The 24,090-nt window shown below is 42.7% G+C and overlaps 1 protein-coding gene across 2 annotated transcripts in view; it reads left to right on the top strand.

The window, feature by feature from the left end:
• Positions 1–24,090, top strand: part of fam49bb (family with sequence similarity 49 member Bb) — a 61,580-nt gene that overhangs the window by 14,188 nt on the left and 23,302 nt on the right. For both annotated transcript variants that reach the window (XM_084048834.1, XM_084048835.1), the window contains exons 3-5: positions 14,334–14,416; positions 15,464–15,585; positions 18,260–18,365. In XM_084048834.1, the coding sequence (XP_083904960.1) occupies positions 14,344–14,416; positions 15,464–15,585; positions 18,260–18,365 (301 nt within the window). In that variant the 5' untranslated portion in view covers positions 14,334–14,343. The remainder of the gene's footprint in view (positions 1–14,333; positions 14,417–15,463; positions 15,586–18,259; positions 18,366–24,090) is intronic.

The following is a 24,090-nucleotide window of genomic DNA, read 5'->3' as shown; positions in this document are numbered from 1 at the left end:
GCGGGCGCCGGGTCACCGCCCGATGTCTCAACACCAGGGGGGTTGGAACGTCACAACTCACAACACCAGGGGGGTTGGAACGTCACAACTTACAAGAATACAAAAGCAAACACACAGGCTTTTATTAGTTTTGATCAGTGTTGCCATGTCCGCTTATTCTAAGTGACTTTGGGGTTGTTTTTTCTGTAAAGTTGCTTGTAAATATTGGTAGTTGCGGGTTGTGTTTTTTTGGGCTCGTTTCTAAAGTGGAGTAGTTTAATTGTTATTTAAACCAGTGGTTATCAAATAGTTCATGTCATGGACTCCCCCAAATGAATTATGTATTTGTCCTAACCCCCATCTGAAAATGTTTTGTGCCAGGGAGCAAAAGAAAAGCAGATCTACAAGCTCACACGGCATCGCATTGTGACCCGTTTGTAGATCGGCTTTTTTCTAATAGCCAAAATATGAATTTAGGTTTAAAGTGCTCATGTAGCAGCCTACAGTCGCTTCTTTTGGGCTTGTTTTCATAGACCTGGTTGCTTATTTCTCTCGCAAAATCTGGCAACACTGGTTTTGAATATACTGTATTTTTCATTTTGAGTCACAGTTTTACTCTGAGCAATCTATCTCCTTTATTGAGACTACATTAATCGTTCACATAGTTGGTAGGCTGATTTGGTTTGTTTTTCTCACGACTGAAGTGTTCCTCATTTTGTGTGTGTGTGTGTGGGTGGGGGTGGCCGGCCTGTACAGGCTAGATTTATCCAGAATGGGGTTTTACTCTGGTTTACTGTTGTAAGGGAATTAGGCTCTCCTGGATTGTTGAGGTGTCGGCCCTGGACTAGTAGGCCTAGAGCCCTGGACCATAGAAAAACATGGAACAAGAAAAATGCTTCAACAAAAAGAATGCCTTTGTCACAGCAGGCAAATGTATTTGACCACCCCTCACTACTGTATGTGAAAAAAAGCAACTATAATTGTATTAGTACAAGACTGTCTGCATCTATAGACATATGAAAACACATCATCCGTCCTCTGCTGACATATCTGCCCATCCCTGTTTGTGTATTTTCCTCAGTCTCCTTGGAGATTGTTACCATGGTAACGCAGCCATCAATCCCCAGGCCTAAGCCGTGCTGTTGGAATTCGCAGCGTTTGCCCGTCGCTCTCCTGACCCATAATAAGCCTCAAGTCAAGTTTCACATATAGAATCGCTAAGTCTCTCCGTAGTAGGATATATCTGTGGTGTGGTGGTGGCGTGCTAACGGGCTAATGCCAACCCGCCGTATAGCGTCCTGTTAATGACTCAAATCCAAACAGCTTAGCCTGCATGCCAGACTCTTTTTAGCATGCTTTAGCTTCCAGCAACACCCAAGCAAGCCTCTTGCCCAAGACAGTGTGAGCATTGTATTATTAAAAAGGAGAACGCTGTGGAGTTATACGAGAGGCTGGGTTTTAGTTGTGTGAAGGTCTGTAAAAAGCCGGGAGGAGGTTGAGCAAGGCAGCCTCTCTCCTGTCAGCGTGGTGAAGGGTGAGTCGATGCTGCCCTCACCTGGCCATACAACCTCAATGTATATTGCACTGTCACTTGATGAATGGAGGGTCATATTTTGCTGACTGTGTGAGGAGGATGTTGAGTGTTTCTTTTGTACCTTTTTACTCTGTAATTCTTTTTTTTTTGTGGCGGCTTGGTGAATTTAGAAACCATTTATATGTAGGGTTGGGGATCCTTTAGGATTTTTGACGATTCCGGTTCCTTAAACGATTCCCTCTTAACGATCCGATTCCTTAGCGGTTCCCTTTAACGATTTCTATAAGGCAGTGGTCCTTGGGGGCGGGGCTACCAGGGGGTCCCCAGCTAAATTAGTTAACAAAGCCTCAGTCATTTTAACCACTTAGCTTTGGCTATTCAAAAATAGCAGATATACAAGCTCATAGCGTGGCACCGAGTGCCGCTTTTTTTTTTTTTTTTTTTTTAATCTTTAAAATGTGTGCAAATCTTTATATATATATTAATTTTTCAAAGAGAACATTAACTCAAATCTTTGCTTCTGGGGGTCCCTGGCACAAAACATTTTCAGATTGTGGTCCGCGGCCAAATGTATATCAATTTAGGGGTCCCTGGCATGAAAAAGGTTGAAAACCACCGCTATAAGGGGTTCCAAATGGACCCTTACAGGTCTGTAACTCTGAGAGTGTCTGTGCAAATGGTACCAAATGGAGTTATTAGCCTGGAGAGTTATGGGGGTTCTTGAAATTAAAAAAGTTACCTGTGGGTCTCCTGCAAAATATGTTAATATAGCGTCACAATCCTTTTATCCACTCTAACCATATTTTACTTTGGCTATTCAAAAATAGCAGATATACAAGCTCATAGCGGGGCACGCTCTATGATCTTGTAGATCTGCTATTTTTTTTTAATCTTGACATTTTTATATATATACATATGTTTTTTTTTAGCGAACATTTTAACTCAAATCTTAATCTTTGCTTCTGGAGTTCCCTGCCTGGCACAAAACATTTTCAGATGGGGTTCCGCGGCCATATATATTAATTTGGGGCGTCCTTGACACAAACCACTGTACTAAGATACTTGGTGACCATTCAACACTAACACTTGACAACTTTTACTACCACTACCACTACTTTCCGGTTGACTCAGCATGTGGCAGATGTACGGTGTGGGCAGCACCCACCCTGTGACCCTGGCACACCCTATAAATAGGTAATGAGAGATGATACGTCTGAGTGGAGGCAATATGCTGAGTGGTTTGTTATGTCAGCTAAAAGCTCCCCCCACCCCCCATCCTTTTCCTTGGCTATGTATTATTGATGCCACTGGAGGGCTGACATGATGTACACCTTCCTGCCTGGCTTCCCCTGAGTACCCCATCACCAGATGTCTCGTCACTGTTGTGTTTACGAGTTGTACGCACACATACCAGACGTCCTTAATGGCGTCCTGATGTTTATCAAACACTAAATTATCGTTTTAGTGCACAGAGACTTATGGTTGGGATTCCGGAACCGGAACCAGCATTGAGGACCGGAAACGGAATCGGTTCCGTTTTACATTAGGAAGCGTTTCCAGAACAGGGTTTATCACACTGTCAGAGCTGGTATGTGGGCTTCACGGTCTGCTATATAATTATAATTCCGCTGGTTTTCAAATGTTTTAATTTCAAGGACATTTAATTGAATTTTGAATTGGCAAGTTTATTTACAAAAATGTCTGTTCCCTTCCCTTGAAATGACGCTAAATGGACACTAGGTGGTACTACGAGTTCAGTGTTTGACCTCAGTTCCCCTTGCTGTGTTAACAAAATTAGTTGGAGAGATAATTTCTGCAGAGTTGTTGTTGTTGTGACATATTGGTAGTCTTTTCTCTGTCAGTTTTCATTTGGTGCAATACTTTTATATCTGTTGAGATAAGTGTGATGTATTGGTTGCTTTTGGGAGTCGGCTCTCACCACTAACCTACGGCCCCAGCTCTCAATAATTATAATTGCAAGCAGGAAAATGTTTTTACGTTTTTGGCTGCACAATACTTTTGCTATATGGACCACTTAGTGTTTCAGATTACCTCAATTCTGTGCAGAACCCCTGGCTTAAAAAGGCAGGTATACATTGACATTGATACTTAACCAATACATTTTATTCTTATGTTCGACCAAAAAAACAAATTGTAAACGGTGTGGCCACATGCAGGCTTTTGCAATATAATAGCGACATGATAATTTGTGTTCATGCGGCCCTGTTATTATTAAGGATAAATAATGAAATAACATTATAATAATACAGCCATCTGTTTGCACTTGTAGACATGACTTTGGACTAGCATTCAGCATTGAAAATGGTTCTGAGATTACCATTGGTTCCAGCAGTCGGTCAATATTATTTTTGTGCAAATGTCACACGTGTGATATGAATTTGGTTTCATAGCTGAAGATGGTATGTGGTGGTGAGGGGGGGTTTGGGAGTGGTCCCTGTCAGCGGCATGACTTTCTGTCTTTCTCCCTCCAGATGGCGCTCTTCCCTTTCTGTTTACATAACACCTGCTACTCTTCAACCAAAACCCACCATCATCCCCTCCTCCCCAAAAAAACACTCACTCCATCGTGCCCCACCCAAAAAATCCTGCAAGGACAGCATCTGAGTGAGCAGGGAAATAATAAAATCAGCTTTAAATCCACTATATTTTCCATGTAACGGTGTGATCTTAAAAAGAAAAGATTTTGACGTTTCTTAATAACTACCACAAAAAATGATATGGTGGTGTATTCGCATGGATTAAAGTTCTCAGTCGCCACGACTGATTTCAGTCATTTGGATTCCATAGAAGCCATCATGTCCTCTATGAAAGCATGTTGCGCACCGAAAATAGCAGATCTACAAGCTCACCAACCCTGTGACGTGTTGTGAGTTTGTAGATCTGTTATTTTCAGTTCGTTGTTTTAAGATTAAAGGGTATTTGAAGCGGTCAAACTAGCAATAGAACACGTGTTTAGAAGCATCTTCCGTAAACACAAATAGTCTCAGAAATGTCCTAAAAGCAAAGGTTAAAGCCTCAAATCTGTGATTTCTTCAACTGGTCGGCCGTATGTAGAACAGCAGCAACATGTTTACAATGATAATACATAAACATCAGCATTGAATTGATATTTTATTTAGCTTTATATTCCATGTATTGGTGATGTAGTGTGGGGACCTAAAGGATGCTGTGCTGGCGGTGAGTCATGCTCAGCCAGAAGGTCACTAGTCGTGTAATGATGGTTTGGGGGTGTTTTTACAGTCGGGAATTGGGGGGACAGGGGTCTGTGAATGGGATGGGGGATCCAGCTGCCCCCCCAGGGACATACCGAATAGAATAGACCCCGTGACAGTAATTCAAAAACATGCACCCCTCCACTCTCCCTTCATCCCTTCCCTCCCGACACCCCCAAAGTCAAGAGTCAGTAGATTCTCAAGGGCAGAGCAGGGATGCATGATATTGACAAATAAATTAGATTGCAGCTGTTTTTGCTGAATACTGCACTTGTGATGTGAATTGTGATGGATGTAAAGACTGTGTGTGTGTGTGTGTGTGTGTGTGTGTGTGTGTGTGTGTGTGTGTGTGTGTGTGTGTCTCGATATAGATATAGATCTATATCTCTATATATACTGTATGTGTGTATGCACGCATATAATGAAAGCTGATATTGGGGGTGAAAATTTGCGATTAATTAAATCAAGTATTTATCTTCATGTTTTTATAAGATAATGAATTATTTAGTAGGAGAAAATGTAGATCCCAATTTGCCTCTGCTTATACATATAAACATACACTATAGTATATATTTATATTGTCTCATTCACATGCTGAGTAGCCCCCTTGGCTTGATTTGATTAAATTGTCCTGGGTGTTGTTGATCTAAAATGGCCAGTAGCCTAATGGCAGCATGTTATTGACCTAGTTCAGCGATGCTGAATTCGATATCCGAGCCATCAGTATCCGTCGGTCGGCGGGTTCTGATGATGGGCCGTCATTGATGCGACGGATGGAAAGTGGAGACTGTCTGTCTCTCCCTCGCAGCGCCGCTGATGTTTTCAATGGAGCCTGCGTTTTAGCCGACTCTTGTGTATGTGCCTGTTGCCATGGTTTCTGGCTTTCATCAGGTACAGCCTGGAGGCCGGTAGGGAGGGGAGCTTAACTGAGGATGAGGCTCAGTCTCTTATCTAGCTGTACGCTTTTCTCCTAAGTGGACTGAAAATGTTTGGTTTCATCTCCATCATTTTGATTCCTCGTGACTGAAACGATTTTGGTGTTGACGTCTCTCTCGCCGCGTACAAGTCAACATTTTTAAATAGTGGCATGACATCCTGCCAGTATTTACAGATGTTGTGGTAACCCCTGCAGTGACACATGACTAGAGCAAGACAGCTGATAGTCTCACAGCTTTAGCATTACTGTCAGTTGTTATGATTCTCTCACTCCCTTCTTCCCTGTGCGGGCAGTGGAGACTAGAGGGGTTTGTTTTGATTTGCAGGAATCTGGGTGAGGGAGGCATTAGTTGGGGATGTTTACTACGTGGCGCTGCTCCACAGAGGCGTGGCCACAGCGGGTAATCAAGTTCACCTCACCAACCAACAAACAAACAAACAAACACACACACACACAGCCCCTCCCACTCCCGTCAGTCAGTCAGTCAGCCACCCCAACCCCCACCCTACCTACACCCCAAGCCAATTCAATCAGCTGTGCAGGGATTGGAAAGCTAGGAAATGGGGTAAGGTGGAGAGGTTGGAAGGGGGGTGGGGGGGTGGGGGGGGCAGCGCATGCCATTTGGGGAACACCCCCCCCAAAAATGTCTGCCTGTCGACTCGGGCCAGTGTCAGCGGGCTCCAGTGGGGTCCAGGGAGCTGGCCGAGTGGGGCTAATGCGATGTGGCATGTCACCCGGGGAATCTAGGTCAAGTTTTAAGCAGGCTGTGAAGCTGTGCCTGCCGCAGTCTGACGCTTGCTTCACTATCTATCTGCCACCTCAGCGCACGGCGCACGCAAGCCCAGTGCGCACGTACACACACTCACTTACGCAGCACTGCTTTCAGGAATTCAATTTATTAATATGTATTAAATATGAAATATTGCTCAGTGTGAGCCTGAGCCTGCCGCTTTTTTTCCAGAGATCCTGCAAAAAGAAATCTCAGACACACACACACATCCGCGGACATTTCTGTGCCCCACCCCCCCTCCCCTCTCCTCCACGCCCTCAGGCAAAACGCGCCAGCCTCAGCCTCTCCACAGCAGTGCCCACGTGACAACGCATGCCGGGTCGGCGTCTCGTCTGCCAGGAGGAGGAGGAAGGGAGGGGCCTTGTTTTCCCTCTTCGTAGTAAGACTGCAAGGACACGTGGAACCTCACGCTGCAGCTCAGTAGTGGAATGTCAGCATTATCCTTCCTCTCTCTCTCTGTCTCTCACACTGTCTCTCTCTCTCTCTCGCTCTGTCTCCATTAGCCAGACATCACCCCAAGCTGTTTTTATAGAATGATGCCGCAATGCTCAGATTCTGCCTTGCACTCGTTTTCTTTTTTATTACATTTTTTATTACATTTATTTAAAATGGTTTTGTATCATTTAAAGTCAGTGAAGCTTCTAAAGGCGCCCCACGGGGGTGAGGGGTGAGGGGGGCGGTTGGGGAGTGTTCCGTGTGTGACACCAGAGGGCAGTGCCATCCAGGGGTCATGCCACTGCATGGGCGGGCGTGGCTCTCGTCCTCACTGTCTCAGCTGTACATCTGGTTCACCCAACTTTTTCATGTCAAGGACCCCCTTCTGAAAATATCTTTGCCAGGGACCCCCCAGTAGAGACGATTTGAACATAATTAAAAAATGTTCAAACTTTCAAGATTCGTGCCACACTGCCAGCTTGTAGGTCTGCTATTTTTGAATAGCCAACATATACTGTAAATGGTATATAAAGTGGTTAAAATGATTGTGATGCTATGTTAACTACTTTTGCTGGGGACCCCCTGGAACCCCTACAAGGACCCCTGGGGGTCCCCGGACCCCACTTTGAGAACCAATGCTCTAGACGTCTGTGGAGGATGTCAGTGTTGTTATCTGTCAGCATTTATTTAAATTATTAAATTTAATTATTATGCTATTGCTTTAAAAAAGAATGTATGTACATATGTGTGTGTGTGTGTGTGTGTGTGTGTGTGTGTGTGTGTGTTTATGCATGCTAAATTAATGCATTCATCCAGTTGCAAAAATGGAGCTGACGACCCAAAATTCATCATAAGCATTTATTTAATTTATTTGAAACATACTTAATTTTGTTGATATTTTAGGCAGGGTTTACGTTTGATCTTCTTTTGATTCATTTCATAAAAAAATCTGATTGATACAGCCAGATTAGTTTACTTATATGGAAACTGGCTCCAGTGATCAGTGAATAGTAGTAGTACTTCAGTGGTGAAATTAAATATTCCCTCATGGTCTCCGATTGCCTTTGCTCTCCTCCTCCTAATCCGCCGGTTTTGGCGCATTACCTCATCAGTATTAATATATTCATGTGCTTTCAAGTCCCTACTACTACTGTACTCTCCTCTTCTTCCCCGATGCCGGGCCCCGATTGGCTGTCGGAATTGTTTTCAATGGCTCCAAAAAATCTTTTCCGACTCCATGGATACAGCGTGCGGTTGGTTAAAGCAGATTAGCCAATGGGAGAGCTGCGCGGGTTCCCTAGTTGTCGAGTTCTGCCCCCCAGCCCCTTTTAGAAGCAGCCCCTCCCTCTCCTCACTGCGAGCACGCGATTGCTCAGTGGGGGGGATCATCCAAAACAACAACATGCATGCGTGTTGCTGCTGCCCGCACCCCCCTCCACGGTGCCCATGCTAGCCCTGGCACCCCACCCAGCCAGCACCATTGGGCACTGCAGAGAGAGAGACAGACAGACAGACACAGAGGGAGATGTGCTTGGGTTTGTTCCTCTGTTTTTGATTTCAGACACAGACAGACTGCCTCTCTCTTCTTTTACACAACCCACTTTTATTCCCCACTTCAGGAAATAAATGACCCTCAATAAACAAAGAAATAAACATGCGTATTAATCATGCTACTATCATGTACTTCATATGGGTTAAAAGTAGCTTTCACTTAACCCATTAACCCAATTAAAACCGGCAAAGCATCTGTGTCATTTTAGATTTGTTTTTGCATTGGCTATTTAAAAATATCAGATCTACAAGCTCGCAGCACGTCACTTCGTGCCGTGCTGCGAGCTTGTACATCTGATATTTTTGAACATTTTTGAAAAATCTTGAAAGTGATGTGAAGTACCGTACTGATTTCGAAGGCACTAGTAGAATCGACCTCAGGTCTTTAATGGGTTAATGGGTCCACATTTTCAATTAAAATAAAAGACCCTCGGGGTGTAATCGAACTATTTTTGAAACCTGTTTTTTTTTTTCCGCTGCCGTGCCCATCCCTTTTTCTTTCCCTGGCAAGGCTGGAGGATACTGCATCGCACTATGAGCAGCCTGCCTCACACATCCCAACGTCCTTAAAATGACCTCGTTTCCAGACACTACAAGGCAACAGCGCTGGGACCTCTGGGCTGACGACAGTTTCTACTTAAAGAGAAAAAAAGAGAGAAGAAAAAACAACAAGCGCTCGTGACCGAGTAGAGCAGTGGTTCTGAACCTTTTCAGGGGACCCCCCAACCCTGACAAGCACTTGGAATAGTAGGAGTTGAGGAATTACATTTAGTTTGACTCCACAGATAAATAGTGAAAATAGCAACTTCTCGCAGCTTGTAGATCGGCTATTTTCAAAAATGTTGCCTCTTTCTTTAGTAATATTTGACTATTTGGCCAACTTTCACCTTTTTTTTCATTACCTTTTGCTACAGTAATATTCTTGGATGTATTAAAAAGGTATTAAATGTCCTTAAATTGTCACTTTAGAAATGTGCAGATACCTTGTATTACACCCTGTATACACATTGTTGCACATTAAGCTAATCATCTGGGGACCCCCACAAAATCTTTTTGGGACCCCCCTGGGGGTCCCGACCCGCAGGTTGAGAACCACGGCGGTAGAGGACCACCGGGGGAAGAGAAGGGGTGAGGTTACTGACAGCTCCCGTCGCTCTGGCGCCCGTCCCCGTCCTCTGAGCCGGACCCAGGTGCCATGCTTTGACAGCCTGTGAGGTGCCAGCGTCGGTGGGCACTGCCCAACATTCAGGTCGCATTAGTGAAGATGTAATAAGACGAGGCTGGGGCGAGGCAGGCGGGGGCTGCCCAGGTGGTAAATGCAGTTGTCGTGCCAATGGATGTATGGCGGGGCCGCTTTTCAGTGACATGGAGTATACCACACAGCACTGTACTCTCTGAGTTAACCAGAGTGCCTTATGGCACAGGTTCTCAAAGTAGGGAAAATGTTTGTTTTCATTTTTGCTTTTGTTTTCACAAAAAAACATATATATATATATAAAAATATTTCAATTAATAAATTATTGTTCCAATTTTGCCCCTTTCAACCTGGCGTGTGTAGTATTTTGGGTCATGTCATTAGTGTGGGACTTGAAAATATTTTAGCTCGCAATACGCCTCATCGCATGAACTTGTAGATCTCAAGGTCTCAACTAGAGGCTATGGCTATTTTGGGGTCCTTGGCACGGAAAGGTTTGGGAACCCTTTGCTTTACGGTTTCTCGAGCACATCTATTTTTCCAAGGAAAACACAGAACCCTGGCCATGTTGGGGAGCTACACAGGACCACTGCTGGGTGTCACCCTTCTAGATGAAACGATATCAAGCTTCTGAATTGACGTGCACATTTGTGCTCCATCGCAGCACCTCTCCTTGCCACTCCGCAGTCTGTCTGTACCCGTGTTACAGGGGTGCATCGCTGCCACCAACCCCTCCCTCACCAAGCCACTCTCTCTGACTCCACACCTGTCATCCTCCCGGCGAGACATCTGCCTGCCAACGTTTACCAATGCCACCACCTCTCTCACTCATGTGTCGCCCCGTCCGTCGGCCCCAGCCCTCCCCGCTTTTCAAGATACTTCCTGCACTGTCTGCACTCTGTCATTAAGGTTAAACCAACCTGTCCCCACTGACGGATTCTGTCACAGTTCTCTCTCCACTCATCCATATATCTAGCTCTCTCTCTCTCTCTCTCTCTGTCTCTCTGGCCTCTCATGGTGAACTCGGCCTCTTGCAGCAGGAGTGCGTGCTCTTAATGCTCTCTAGGAGTCTGAGGGCCACTGAAGCAAAGTGTTCTTCAGATAGACAGTCACTTGCTGTTGCATAAATTCCAAGCTAAATATTGATTGATTGACTTCTTTATTGACATATTCGTGTGTGCATACATTAGTCAAAAGGATAAACACGGAAAAGCTTGAAGGCTTATTTACATTGTGGTCCTTTCAAAGATGGAACAATAATATATATAAACGTGATATACCTAGATGATGTTGCAATTAGGGCGTTGTTATGAATAGGTCCTGCTATCATCTTTTATGTGAAGATTTAAAATTGTACTTTAATTGAGACCATGGATTTAAGACTTTTAGGAAGCCCATTCCACATTATTCCACTGTTCGCAATCCTGTGAACCATACACATTTTCATGTGAGATACTCTAGGTGAAGAAAATGGTATGAGTTCTGAGATGTGGTTTAAGGTTTAATCTAATCGTTTGGTTTTGAGAGGTCTTGTTTTGAGGATATTAGGGGTACTAGAATACCAGGAAGTGCAGGCATAGTCAAAATGACATTGTACTAGTGCTGATGCTAGTATTTTCAGGGCTCTTTGATCTACAGTACCTGAGTCGAGACTCTAGCAAGAAATGTTACTTTTGCCACGACCTTCAATGCCATGTTCTCTCCCGATAATTTATTTTCTAAAATGCAACCTAAATATGTGACTGCCTCCCTGGCTGTGACTTCATAGTTGCCTACCACCACTCTGAGCCCAGGAGAGTTCTTTAGGTTGTAATTAGACCCAAAGAGTATTGACTCTGTTTGGGTGTTTGACTGTTTGTGTTAGTGTGTGTCATCAGATTATCACCAGCAAGAAAAAAGGGAGGAAAAAGTTGAGCTGTACACCAGCGAGTTGCTTCAGAGCAGAGGAAAGGTGCATGGTATAAAAAAAAAGATGATGTACCGGTATGCACATTTAAAAGGAATAGGTCCCCACACACACACACACACACACACACACACACACACACACACACACACACACACACACACACACACACACACACACACACACACCCACACCCACACCCACCCTCTGTACTGGGGGTGGTGGTTTGCTAACTGGTGAGTGTTTCCGTGGCATCGTGGGTCCCTGGGGCTTCACACAGTGACAGTACCAACAAGGTGTTGTGTAAGTGGAACAGGTGTAGTTCTCACAGTGGTTTCTGAGGCGAGGTGGCTTATCTCGGCTTCCTAGAATTAACTGTTCCTTAACCTGAGGCATGTAGCCTATTTAATTTAGATACTGAATAGTCTGTTGTCTACACAGCAAGATGCTGGGCCCCCCTGCATCGAATGTGAGATCTTGTTGCTACACCAAATCTCCTTATCTTACTATGTTATTTATATCTTATAAGACAGACTTGTTTATTTGCACACAGATTAAAACATAAATACAGTGGTACAAATGATAAGAAGAAAACAACTTTGTGCTGGTGAGATTAAAAAGAAAAGAAAGTCTCAAGGGGGTTATAAAAAACATCTTGCCTCAAAAGAAACGTACAACAAAGCAAACAAGAACACAGCACAGACAGCTGACAACATGCAGACTCAAAGTAATGACAAAAAATGCATAGAATAGTAGAAAGGAAATTGATTTAAAAAAACCTTGATGCTGACTGTGTGTGTGTGTGTCTGTGTGTGTGTGTGTGTGTGTGTGTGCACAACGTGCATGTGTGTACACATTTATTGTACTCGCCTACTCACCGAATATGTTGATCCTGAGAGATTTGTGTTTATGAGTTATTTATTTTTATTTTTCCTTCCCATGTCTGATGCAAATACACACATTATGTAATATGAATATAATTCCCTAAAGCAGTCCATCTTACTCTACTAGTCTCCAGGAACTTCTTTTATGCAGGATTAATTGGATGTGGCCTGCTGTTTTGCAGGGAGTAACTGGCCCATCTAATTGGTTGAACATGGATTAATTGTCAGCTGATTTCCCTACGGAAGCTTGTAAAAGTGATTGGTTTGCATACTGTATAGCTACGTTTAACAGCCAGATGCTGATTAGAAAGAAAATGTGTACAACCGGGGCACACCAACCCTTTCTTTCAAGATGATTTCGGAACAAAATCTAATTGCAATTAAAATGTTCAGTCCAATATTGCGATTCCATTTCAATTTGATTCACGTCATGTTCACTGTTTTTTTTGCTCCCCAACTTTGCTATTTGATTCCTCCCCGCACATTTCTATGTTGTATCACCTGCCAGTGAGGAGCCCCCACCGGGCGGACGTAGAGCCTCTGTCCCACTCCCCGCCCGTCTTCCCGCCCCCGAACACAGGCCAATTGTGTTAGTGTAGAAACTCGACAAAGCCGGATGCAGGTGGGGTCCCCAGTTCAAATATGATTATTTTGGGGGGTTCGCAGCCGGAAAAGTTTGGGGACCCTTATATCAGGTCACAGATGGCAGACGTCATCCAAGATCCACATTGGAACCACGCTTTTCCCATGTGGATCCTGAGATCCACTTGATTCTTTTTTCTTTTTTTGGGGGCTGAACAATTAATCAAAAATCAATTGAAATCACAATATTATTAACTGCCAGTTTCCAAATTGCAGCAGCTAAAATTAATAAAGAGCGTAAGAGAGAAGGGGGCCCAAGCTACTAAACTAGGGTATTTGAGTGCTTTAAGGTAATATTTGGTCCGATCAATAAAGCATCATGTAAACTCTGGTATGCTTTGGAAAATTGTCAACACTGCAGTGATGTACAGTAAAAGGACTTGGGCAAGGTTTCAGCCCCATTGACTTACATCCATTATAAAATTTGAGTTATTTGCAAGATCATCTCCGGACAGGCGGACACACACACTCTTATAGAAGACTAGATTCATGCAGAGCCACACTGTAGAAACTGATTTTATGGGATTCCAGTGAGGGGTGTAAATCAGTATGTATTTATAGTAGCGGGTGAGTTTGTTTTTGGATTGACATCTGGCTGGCAAACAGCACAGCGTGGCACAGGAAACTCAGGCCGGTGCCCACTGGAGACACTGTGGGCATCAGGCAGACATGTGCCACCGGGCCACCACACTGGGGTCCTTACTGGCAGCCGAGCAATGATGCAGAACAGCACTGGGATTCTAAGTATAGTCTTGATATGTTCTCTGTGCTCCGTGTCGGGGGTGTTTGTCCTCCAATGAACTCATGGATTAAAGTTCTCAGGCGCCACGACTGAGTTCAGTCATTTGGATTCCATAGAAGCCAGCATGTCTTCTATGGAAGCATGTAACTGATCTACAAGCTCTCAATGCGTTGTAGATAGTGCTTTAGATTTAGAAGATTAGAGCATTTGAAGTGGTCAAACTAGCAATATGTTTAGAAGATAATGGTCTGGGATATTTCATCAATGCAAAGGTTAAAGCCTCTACCTGTGATTTTTCACCTGGTTGGCAGTATGTAGAACAGCAGGAACAACATTACTAAAACATCATCATTTTACATATAGTGTGTGTGTGTGGAGGGGGGAGGCTCCTTTTCACACACGTTTCCTAATCACACATTAGGACTTGGCCATACAATATTTTCAGTCGTGAGATTTTATTTTGCTCTGATCCATGTCTTCTCTGTCTGTCTGTCTCTCTCTGCAGGTATTATAACATGGGGAACCTCCTGAAAGTTTTGACTTGCACAGATCTGGAACAGGAGCCCAATTTCTTCCTCGATTTTGAAAGTGAGTTAATTTAAATACCCCCCCCCCTTCCCCCCCTCGTTAATATCGATCACACGAATATCTTACCATAATATTACGCCTCCCTCTCCCTCTTGAAGTCTGCTCACCCTAACTCATCTTTTTACAACTGTTCCTCCCAGAGGCCAAGGAACCTCATTCACCAGCAGAGCCCTCCTTTGCTCTGTTCTTTCCATTGATCTTGTGCATGCATGTGCAGAATATCAATCATGACAAGAGTTGCACCACCAGCGCCCACTCCTCAAATATTTGAGCACCCAAGAGGTGCAGTCTGGGGCTGCTGGACCCCACCCATGCTGTAGTAACTGCATCATTTATAATTAAGCATTGTGCTGATGCTCATATTCAGAGTGGATTTCGGAGTTAAATGGATTTTTCACTTGCAAAACATGTTTGGGGTCATTTTTGCGTCTACTCAGGCTTTTGTGAGCACCCCAGACATTTTTTAATTTGCTTCATTCAGTATTTAGATAGTTGATAATCATTTTATCTGACACGCCCCCTTTCAATGCAAACCCATTGTAACTTCAAACTCTATTTTAACCATGTTAGATTCATTGAAAACATAACCCCTTGTGTTTTTTCAATTACTTCATTTTTTTTTTCATTTTCCAAAAGAATAAATAAAACATAAATGAAAAAAATAATTGAAACATTTAAAATACGGTACATTTAAAATACAATATCAGTCACCAGAACCAAGGACGGATGTTTGCAATGAATCTATTGGGGTTAAAGTTTGAAGTTACAATCGGTTTGTATAGGAAAGGGGCGTGTCTGATAAAATGAATATCAAATTGAATATTAAGCCTGAGTAGACGTTGTTAAAATGACCCCAAACATGTTTGAAAGTGAAATATCCCTTTAAATACAATAGTTTTCTACACACCAATCAACACAAGATGGTCGATTGTACCTCCTTAGTAAGAATAGTGCTCTGCTTTGCGTTATGCAACTGAATATGGATGAGACGTGACATCCCAGCGGATGTGACCCCACTGACCTCCATGACCTTGTGTCCACTACCAGATGCCCAGCCCACGGACGCAGAGCGTGAGGTGTGGGAACAGGTGGACGTGGTGCTGAAGGATGCCAAGGGGATCCTGGACGAACTGCAGGCCTACAAAGGAGCCGGCAAGGAAATCCGAGAGGTAACGTTCAAGGAAAGGGGGAACTTAAAACCAGTGATGGAAGAAGTACTCACATTTCTTACTTGAGTAAAAGTAGCAATACAACGATGTAGAAATATACTCTGTTACGTGTAAAAGTCCTGTATTCAAAATGTACTTGAGTAAAAGTACAAAAGTACTGGCGTCAAAATATACTTACAGTACCAAAAATAAAAGTACTCATTTACGCAGAATGTCCCATTTCACAAGTTTTCAAAATGTATGAAACTCTTTTGAAAATAGCCGATCTACAAGCTCACAATTGAGTTGTGAGCTTGTATATTTTCAAGTAGCCTATGTATATATACTGTAGGGCTGGAGTGGTTAATGTATGTTTTGGAATAATAATACAAATCTACAAAGTAACTAGTAACTAAAGTTTTCAAATAATTGTAGTGGTAAGTACACAACATTGTACTTAACTACAGTACTTGAGTAAATGTATTTAGTTACTTTACACCACTTCTTAAAACTATCCGCTAACTGCAGCTGGTAAGTTTGTTCACACTAGCTGCGACTTTGGCAGGTAAACAGCCATAACTCAAGGGGTCTTGTCAGGCCTTTTCCGAATAGCGCAAGGTGCTAGTGCAGTCACAGTCAAGAATTTTCCAGCCAAAGGGCCCCTTAGCTGAGAGTGATGAAACAGGCACTACATTTAGAATAAAATTGTGTTGTAAATTAAACTTTTTCATAGATTTCATATTTGTTGGATTCATGTCAATGTGTATTTTCAGATATTTAATCATAAACGTCAATACTTAAACTTGACTTTTCACACTACTACTACTACTTGGTCTGCTCTTTTTACCAGGTGCTCGAAGAGCGCCTGAGTCTATGAAGAGGCAGAGTAGAAGTCGACATATTACAGATTTGCATTCGACACATTTTCGACACATTTGCGTCATTGGCTGTCCTGGCTGTCCTTCACTCCTTTAAGCCAATGGCCACACGAATGGGGAGACGGCCCGCCCCCCACATTAACAGCGCTCCGCTTTCCGCTCCCCTCATTCACACTGCAGTTTGCAGACAGTGCAAGTTGTATTGCAGCCTCAGGCAGAACAGTTAGCCTAAATGCTAGCGTGCTTCATTAGACCTAGTTTGGCTATTAAGTTATTATTTGGCCATGTTCACACTGACTTCCATCTTCGCTATTGTTGGGAAGACCTGTGTGGTGTCTAAAAATGTTGCCATCACTTATATAAAAAACATTATTAGCGTTTAGCGTCGCAAATTCTGTTGCCAGGTTTGGCGAGAGAAACAAGCAATCCGAAAAACAAGTAATCAGGTCTATGAAAACAAACACACACACACACACACACACACACACACACACACACACACACACACACACACACACACACACACACACACACACACACACACACACACAGAGCACCTGGTAGAATATGACTTCAAGTCATTTTCTTTCTTGTTTTTACCTCTACACTAAACGTCTTTGCCAAAAATTGCCGATCTACAAGCTCACAACGCCTAGCAGCGCGAGGGTTCAAGTGGTTAATGTAAAAGAAATATCCTATCACACAAGGATTTTGTGTAACTCTGAGGTCCTCCGGGACCGCTGTGCTAGTGAATATACTGTAGTGTCTTTGGCCAGTGTACAGATATAACCCGGTTTCCATTTTCACCGTAGGAAGTGTCGTGGCTTCACAGTATATACAAATATTGAAAGTACGATGTTAGCTGCTGCAATTTTCAATTTGCAGCAAAGGGAATGATGTTCCAAACAACCTACAGTAATATCAATGCTGTGCATTGATAGTCTTTAAAATATGTATACCATATTATTATTATTGGCCTCTGATTTAATGATTTATTATTTATTTAGCCCGTAGCACTTGACCTAGCCTTGACGACCTTGCAGACTTAAAGGTTAAAATGTAATTTTATGTTCTTTAGACAGTTGCTAGGTTCATTGGCCCCGATTCACTAAGCAATTTACGACCATATTTTGATCTTACCGGCATTTAAGACAATTTTCTTAATGCAAAATGTTGTCTTAAATGCCGGTAAGATCAAAATATGGTCGTACATTTCTTAGTGAATCGGGGTCAATGTTTACCAGGTATCTTATAGTTTCTAGAGTTTCAATGTACAGGGTATTTTTTTTTACATTATATTGTTTAGACTGATGCTAGGGTCTTGGTTTACCTGTGATCCTAGTTTACTGAGAGCGCTACACTGTCTCTCTCAATGATTAAAGTCCTCAGTCGCGACGACGATTTCAGTCTTTTGGATTCCACAGAAGCCATGCATGTCTTCTATGGAAAATAGCCTATCTACAAGCTCTCAGTAAATCGGCTATTTCGGTTATTACCCAAGATAGAGCATTTGAAGTGGTAAAATGTTCAGAAGCATCTTCCATAAAATCTTAATAGATATTTCATATAAAAGCAAAGGTTAAAGCCTCAAGGAAACGGTGTGGGTGGGGGGCTCCTTTCACACCGTTTCACAAATCGCACATTAGGACTTGGCCAGTGGCCAAACAAACATTTTCAGTCGTGAGATTTTATTTTGCTTTAAGCCATGCTCTCTATATTTGATGTCTGTGTTTACCTCGCTTATTATTGTAAGCCGCTCTGCATAATGAGCATCTGCTAAATGCCTTTAATTGTGAATTGTATCTGGACTTTTCCAGGCGATCCAGAATCCAAACGACGAGGCGCTGCAGGAACAGGCGTGGGCCGCCGTAGGCCCCCTGGTGGGGAGGCTGAAGAAGTTCTACCAGTTCTCCCAGAGATTAGGTATGGGTCTTATATGTTTAAAATGAAGAGTCCCTGGTTCATCATCATGCCTCGCGGCTTAACACTCTATGCAGTTTACATTTCCCCCCCCCCACACTGCAGCTGACTGTGGCGCTTTCCAGTGTTGCCAGAGAAATAAGCAACCAGTATGTTACGACCCGCTGTTACGACCCGCTGTCTAGGGTAGGGGAGGTGACATAATAATGGAGGACAAAGTCGCTTTCAAAAATGAATTGGTTTTATTTTCCTTTTTTTATGCAGAGATTTCAAACTCTTTTTGTATTTTTTTTCATAAGTGCCAAAAACTTCAGGGTGCCGGTTTACATTTGTAAAAAGGCTAACTAATAAAGAAAATTACCCCCTAACCCAAACCTAACCAAAGAAAAATATACAATTGCTAAACTTACTTACCTAACTAAAGAATAAACAGAAACAAAGAAATGGTTAAACCAAATAAAAAGACCAAACACCCCTACAAGGCGAGTGAACAGATAAATACAATAATTAATTAAATGGGCAAATATGTACAGAATAACTCTTAACTCAATAATAATAAGGGTAAAAAAGCAACAGGTTTAACTATAAGGATAACTGAAGATCAAACAAAGTAATTAAAGGTCAAACAAAGCAGCTGAAGGACAAACAAAGTAACTGAATGAATCAAAGGTCACTGAAGGACAAATGAAAAAACAAAACAAAACAGGCTACACAGGTCCGGGGAGACAGAGGGATTGAATCTCTGCGTGCTTGTTCAAATGAGAGCGACCAGTCCCTATGATAGTCAGGGCAGAATGAGCTTTTGTAGGTGAGCTCCAGAGAACAGCCAACCCTGGCTGGGGCGGAGACAAAGGGACGACGAATGGGAGCAGGGGAACGGGGCCAGAGGCTGGACCTGTCAATCTGGACAGCTTGATGTCAATCAACCACTCACTCACACCAGCACCACACTCAGACTCAGACTCACAGCTTCCACCAGCACTCATGACCTTATATGGAATACAGAAAAACAACAATATAATACGAGCCACACATAGCACAGGAATATAACCACACACAAAATAACCATACGGCTAGGGCCGTAACACCCCCCCCCCCCCCCTTAAAGAAAACCTCCCCCCAAAATAGAAGTTTCTTAAGCTGGGGCATAAACACGAGAAAGGGCATCTGCGGTGTGCAGAGGGAGCAGAAAACGCAGATCGGTGTGTCAAAATAAACTCATCGGCGCACACCGCAGCTTTAGCCACACCGCAGCTTTAGCCACATTATCTACTTTCTGCTCGTTTAAGTAGACAACAATACGCTCAGGTAGACAAGATTTAAATTCCTCCAATAACACCAATTCACAAAGCTGGTGAATAGTCAATACTTTGGTCGCTGTGCACCATTTGTCAAACAAAACACTTTTCTCCCTGCCAAATTCCACATAAGTTTGGTTGGCAGTCTTTTCACAGGACCTAAACCTTTGGCTGTACGCCTCCGGCACTAACTCATACATATGCCCGTAGTATGGTTTCTTTTACAACTTCATACTTGAGGCTCTCTTCAATAGTTAAGGCTGCGCAAACATCCCGAGCTTTTCCTACTAATTTGCATTGCAGTAATAGACTCCACATATTCTTAGGCCATTTCACCGTGGTTGCAATGCGCTCAAAAGTGTCAAAGTAAGAATCAAGTTCTGTCTCTTTAAAGTGTGGTACCAGAGGAATATGCTTACTGATATTGAAGTCTGGAGGGCATCCCGAAGTTCCAGAACCACTTGTTCTGGGCTGAGGGGCAGGTGACCTGTCGAGCTCTGCAGCCCTGATGCGGAGTTGCATCAGCTCCACCTCTTTGGTTTTTGTTTCGAGTTCCACCTCTCAGAGGCGGAGGGCCAGCTCTAGACTATGTGAGTCCCCCCCAGCAGTGATGCGAGCTATAAGCGGCTCTGTACCTGAGACATGAAGTAATCCCTCGGCCTCTCCTTCCTCATGCTCAGTGAGCGCTGGGGAGTTTGTGTTGGCAGCCGCCTCCACACCCTCACCCGGTCGCCCAGTCGTACTCTCTGCCAACCCGGTGGATATACGCTCTATGAGCCCTTTTTCAGTACGTTTTTCCTCTATATGAGCCCTTACATCGGCCTTATTGGCACCCGATGGGACAGAAATTTTGAAGACTTTTGCAATCAAATTTAACTCAGTTTTAGTGCACTTATCTAATGTGGGAGAAGTCGGGAAAGAATATGCAACCTCATCTATGTCTACCAAGGACATCACAACGAACCACAAATACTCTACCTAACCTGCCAACCAAAACAAAAAAGTGGAACAAAGTTTGACTACTCACCAGAATAAACGAAACCCAAACGAACCTGTTAAAACAAACAAATTAAGCCGAATCGTACGAATACTCAAAAAGTTACTTTCAAAAAAGGAATACGTTTCAGGGGTAAAACCTTTAGACCGATACGAGTCCCCAAATTATGTTATAATTTGGATCGATATTATGCTATAATTTGGAACGGAAGAGCCCCCAAATTATGTTGCGACCCCCTGTCTAGGGTAGGGGAGGTGACATAATAATGGAGGACAAAGTCGCTTTCAAAAATGAATTGATTTTATTTTCCTTTTTTTATGCAGACATTTCAAACTCTTTTTGTCTTTTTTTTCATTCATTCGTTCAGAAAATTACCCCCTAACCCAAACCTAACCAAAGAAAGACTTACTTACCTAACTAAAGAATAAACAGAAACAAACAAAGAAATGGTTAAACCAAATAAAAAGACCAAACACCCCTACAAGGTGAGTGAACAGATAAATACAATAATTAATGAAATGGGAAAATATATACAGAATAACTCTTAACTCAATAATAATAATACGGGTAAAAAAGCAACAGGTTTAACTATAAGGATAACTGAAGATCAAACAAAGTATTTAAAGGACAAACAAAGTAACTGAAGGACAAACAAACTAACTGAATGAATCAAAGGTCACTGAAGGACAAATGAACTAACAGAACAAAACAAAACAGGCTACATGGGTTCGGGGAGACAGAGGGATTGAATCTCTCAAAAGAAGGTTCAAGATTCACGGTTGTGCTTTATTGTTACATCTTGTGTACAGTTCATAAGAGTAAAACATATTTTTGTTTTGCTTCCTTCAGACAATGCAGCAGCCTAGGTAATGATAATAACAATAATAATAATAAAACCGTAAAAAGATTTTAAAAAGAGAGGGCAAAAAAAAGAGAACATCTCTCCGTCTTCTCCCCCTGCGACCAGAATGAGGTGTACCAGGGGCAGCAGGATGTGTGGCATGGGAAGTAGGATGGACATAGAATAGGGCAGTAGACACAGAGGGAACAGGTCCTTGGGTGGCAATTTGTCTGGTGGTAGTCTGTATTCATTGTCACTGTCATACTGTACATCTCTTCTGCTTCCACGTTATCATCATCTTCATCACTGCTGGATTATAGACCCTCTTCTATTTCCTTCAGGGACAGGAATATATTGTCCCAGTGCCAGAGTTTTTTTCAAAGTAAAAAAAAAGTGCTTAGGAAGCAAGATACAGCCTTTTTCAGTTATAAGTTAAACAAGAAGTGGATGGAGCTGCAAATCTTCAGATGATGATATCTTGGGTTCTGTACATTTATTTGCTTTTTTACTATTTTTTCAAAAACACGTCAAACACGTCATTGGCACCCAGCGCCATAGCGGTAAAAACACGTGAAACACGTTAATGGCACTCAATGAGTTTAACACAATAACCGCCAAGGTATTAAACATCGTCATGGCTGGTCTCACTACCATCTTCCCTCTCACTGGTACCCTTCTGTCACAAATAACTCCTGACACTTTCCTCCATCCATTCCCGCAAAGTACTCTTTCAATGTTCTCAACACGCTGTCTCCGCTCGCTAGAACATTTCCATCTCTATTTTTTTATCACCTTAACCCGTTGCACATCCTTCCCATCCCATTATCTTCGTCTGGATAATCGATGCAGATCATTTTGTCCAACCTCTTATCTTCTTTACCTAGCCTTTGCCATGCCTCTCTTCACCGCACTTCTCATCTCCTTGTACTCCTGCCTACTTTCTTCATCTCTCTGGCTGCCTTTCTTATCTCCTCCCTGAGCTCCACACAGCATTGTTCATTCTTCATTTTCCACCATCTTTTTCTCTATCTTCACACCTAACATCAGCTCTCAGTACTTAACACAGGACTCAAGCCGTGCTACTCATACGCTGAGTTGACGGTGCACGGGATCGAACCTATGACCTTTTTTAATGGTCTACAGGCGAGAGCTCTACCAACTGAGCTACCCGGAGACATATGCTCATGCTCATCACTCTGTCTGACCTTCTCTTCAACTCAACCTGTTGATATACTCTTCCTAGGATTATACCTACCCCATTTATCCTCTTGTCCACCCCATGGTAGAACTGTTTCAAAACCCCTCCAAAACTCATAACATTTAAAAAAAAAAATCACACCCAGTGTGAAGTGAGCGGTGTTATTTAGCAACAACAGTGGTCATCACAGTGATGGAAGCTCACTTTAAAAAAAAGTATTTTTTTTGAAGTGCGTGGTGATATTTATAGGTTATTAATTTCATCATGCATCTCGCTAGCCAATCACAGCACTGAGCAAAGGGTGTGAATAGAGTCAGCCAGTCACAGTACAGCGAAAGACACATTTTCACGACGGTCCCAAACCCACTTATAGGAGCGGCTACACCGCTCAAAAAAATAAATATATATATCACTTATTGATTTGGTGGCCATCTCGAAAAATGAAAAAAAAAAAGAGAACTGGAGCCGGAAAGCTGAGCTTGGACAATGTTCTGCCAAGGAGTGGTTTTGGTGCAAAACAAATACTTGCAATGGATTCAGAATCATGAAAAACCCCTAGTTTGACCCCTCACATGCTACTTAAAGCAGAATTAAATTTAGATTTTCTTTCCCGCATAAGGTTAACACATTGCAAAAACGGATATGTCCGTCTTTTAAAATGCACCTATTTACCGCCAAAGACGGACATGTCCGTTTTTTGAAAAAAAAAAATATATATTTTTCCCCCACACAGAACCAAGAGAAACCCCACGATTCTACGAGACTCGTGTGTATGTGTAATGAGGCCATATGAAAGAAGGCGTTGTTGAGGTAGTTGTAGTTTCTTCATCCCTTCTGATACCCCCAGGATGACTAACACAACCTGTGCTTCACAATAAAAATATTTGAAACATGAGGGAATCACCATGAGGACGGTGATCACGGAAAATATTTTGTGACTACTTAAAAAATGGTTAAAAAGGGTTAAAAAATCTTTTAAAATGCTGGCACTTGCTGGGAATTAAAAAAAAAACTCTGGCAGGGAATGTGTTGTTAAAGAGTAGTTAACACAAAAAATTACACATTTTCTATCAATTAAGCCTTGAATTCATGGAGATTTTTTTGATTTTGTGCATTTCTGAGCCAATAATTTGATGACCGTGGGAGTCTATTAGTCAGGGAATATAATCAGAAAAAATAACTGGGAATAAATTCCTTACCAAGACATTTCTTCACCAATGTGTTTGTAAAAGGTGTATAGTAACACATCTCACAAAGACTGGAATTCAGTTTCCCTAGGGGAATCAGTGACAGCTGTTGACCCTAGGAAACAAGCCCAAATAAGCAACCACAATTAAGAAAACAAGCCCAAAACTGCAACAACACAGTAGCTTATAATAAGCAGACATGGCAAC

Source organism: Gymnoscopelus microlampas (assembly GCF_963454915.1).
Source record: "Gymnoscopelus microlampas genome assembly, chromosome: 22".
Lineage (NCBI taxonomy): Eukaryota > Metazoa > Chordata > Actinopteri > Myctophiformes > Myctophidae > Gymnoscopelus > Gymnoscopelus microlampas.
Note: the sequence above shows the minus strand (reverse complement) of the source record. Positions and strands in the feature narration are given on the sequence as shown.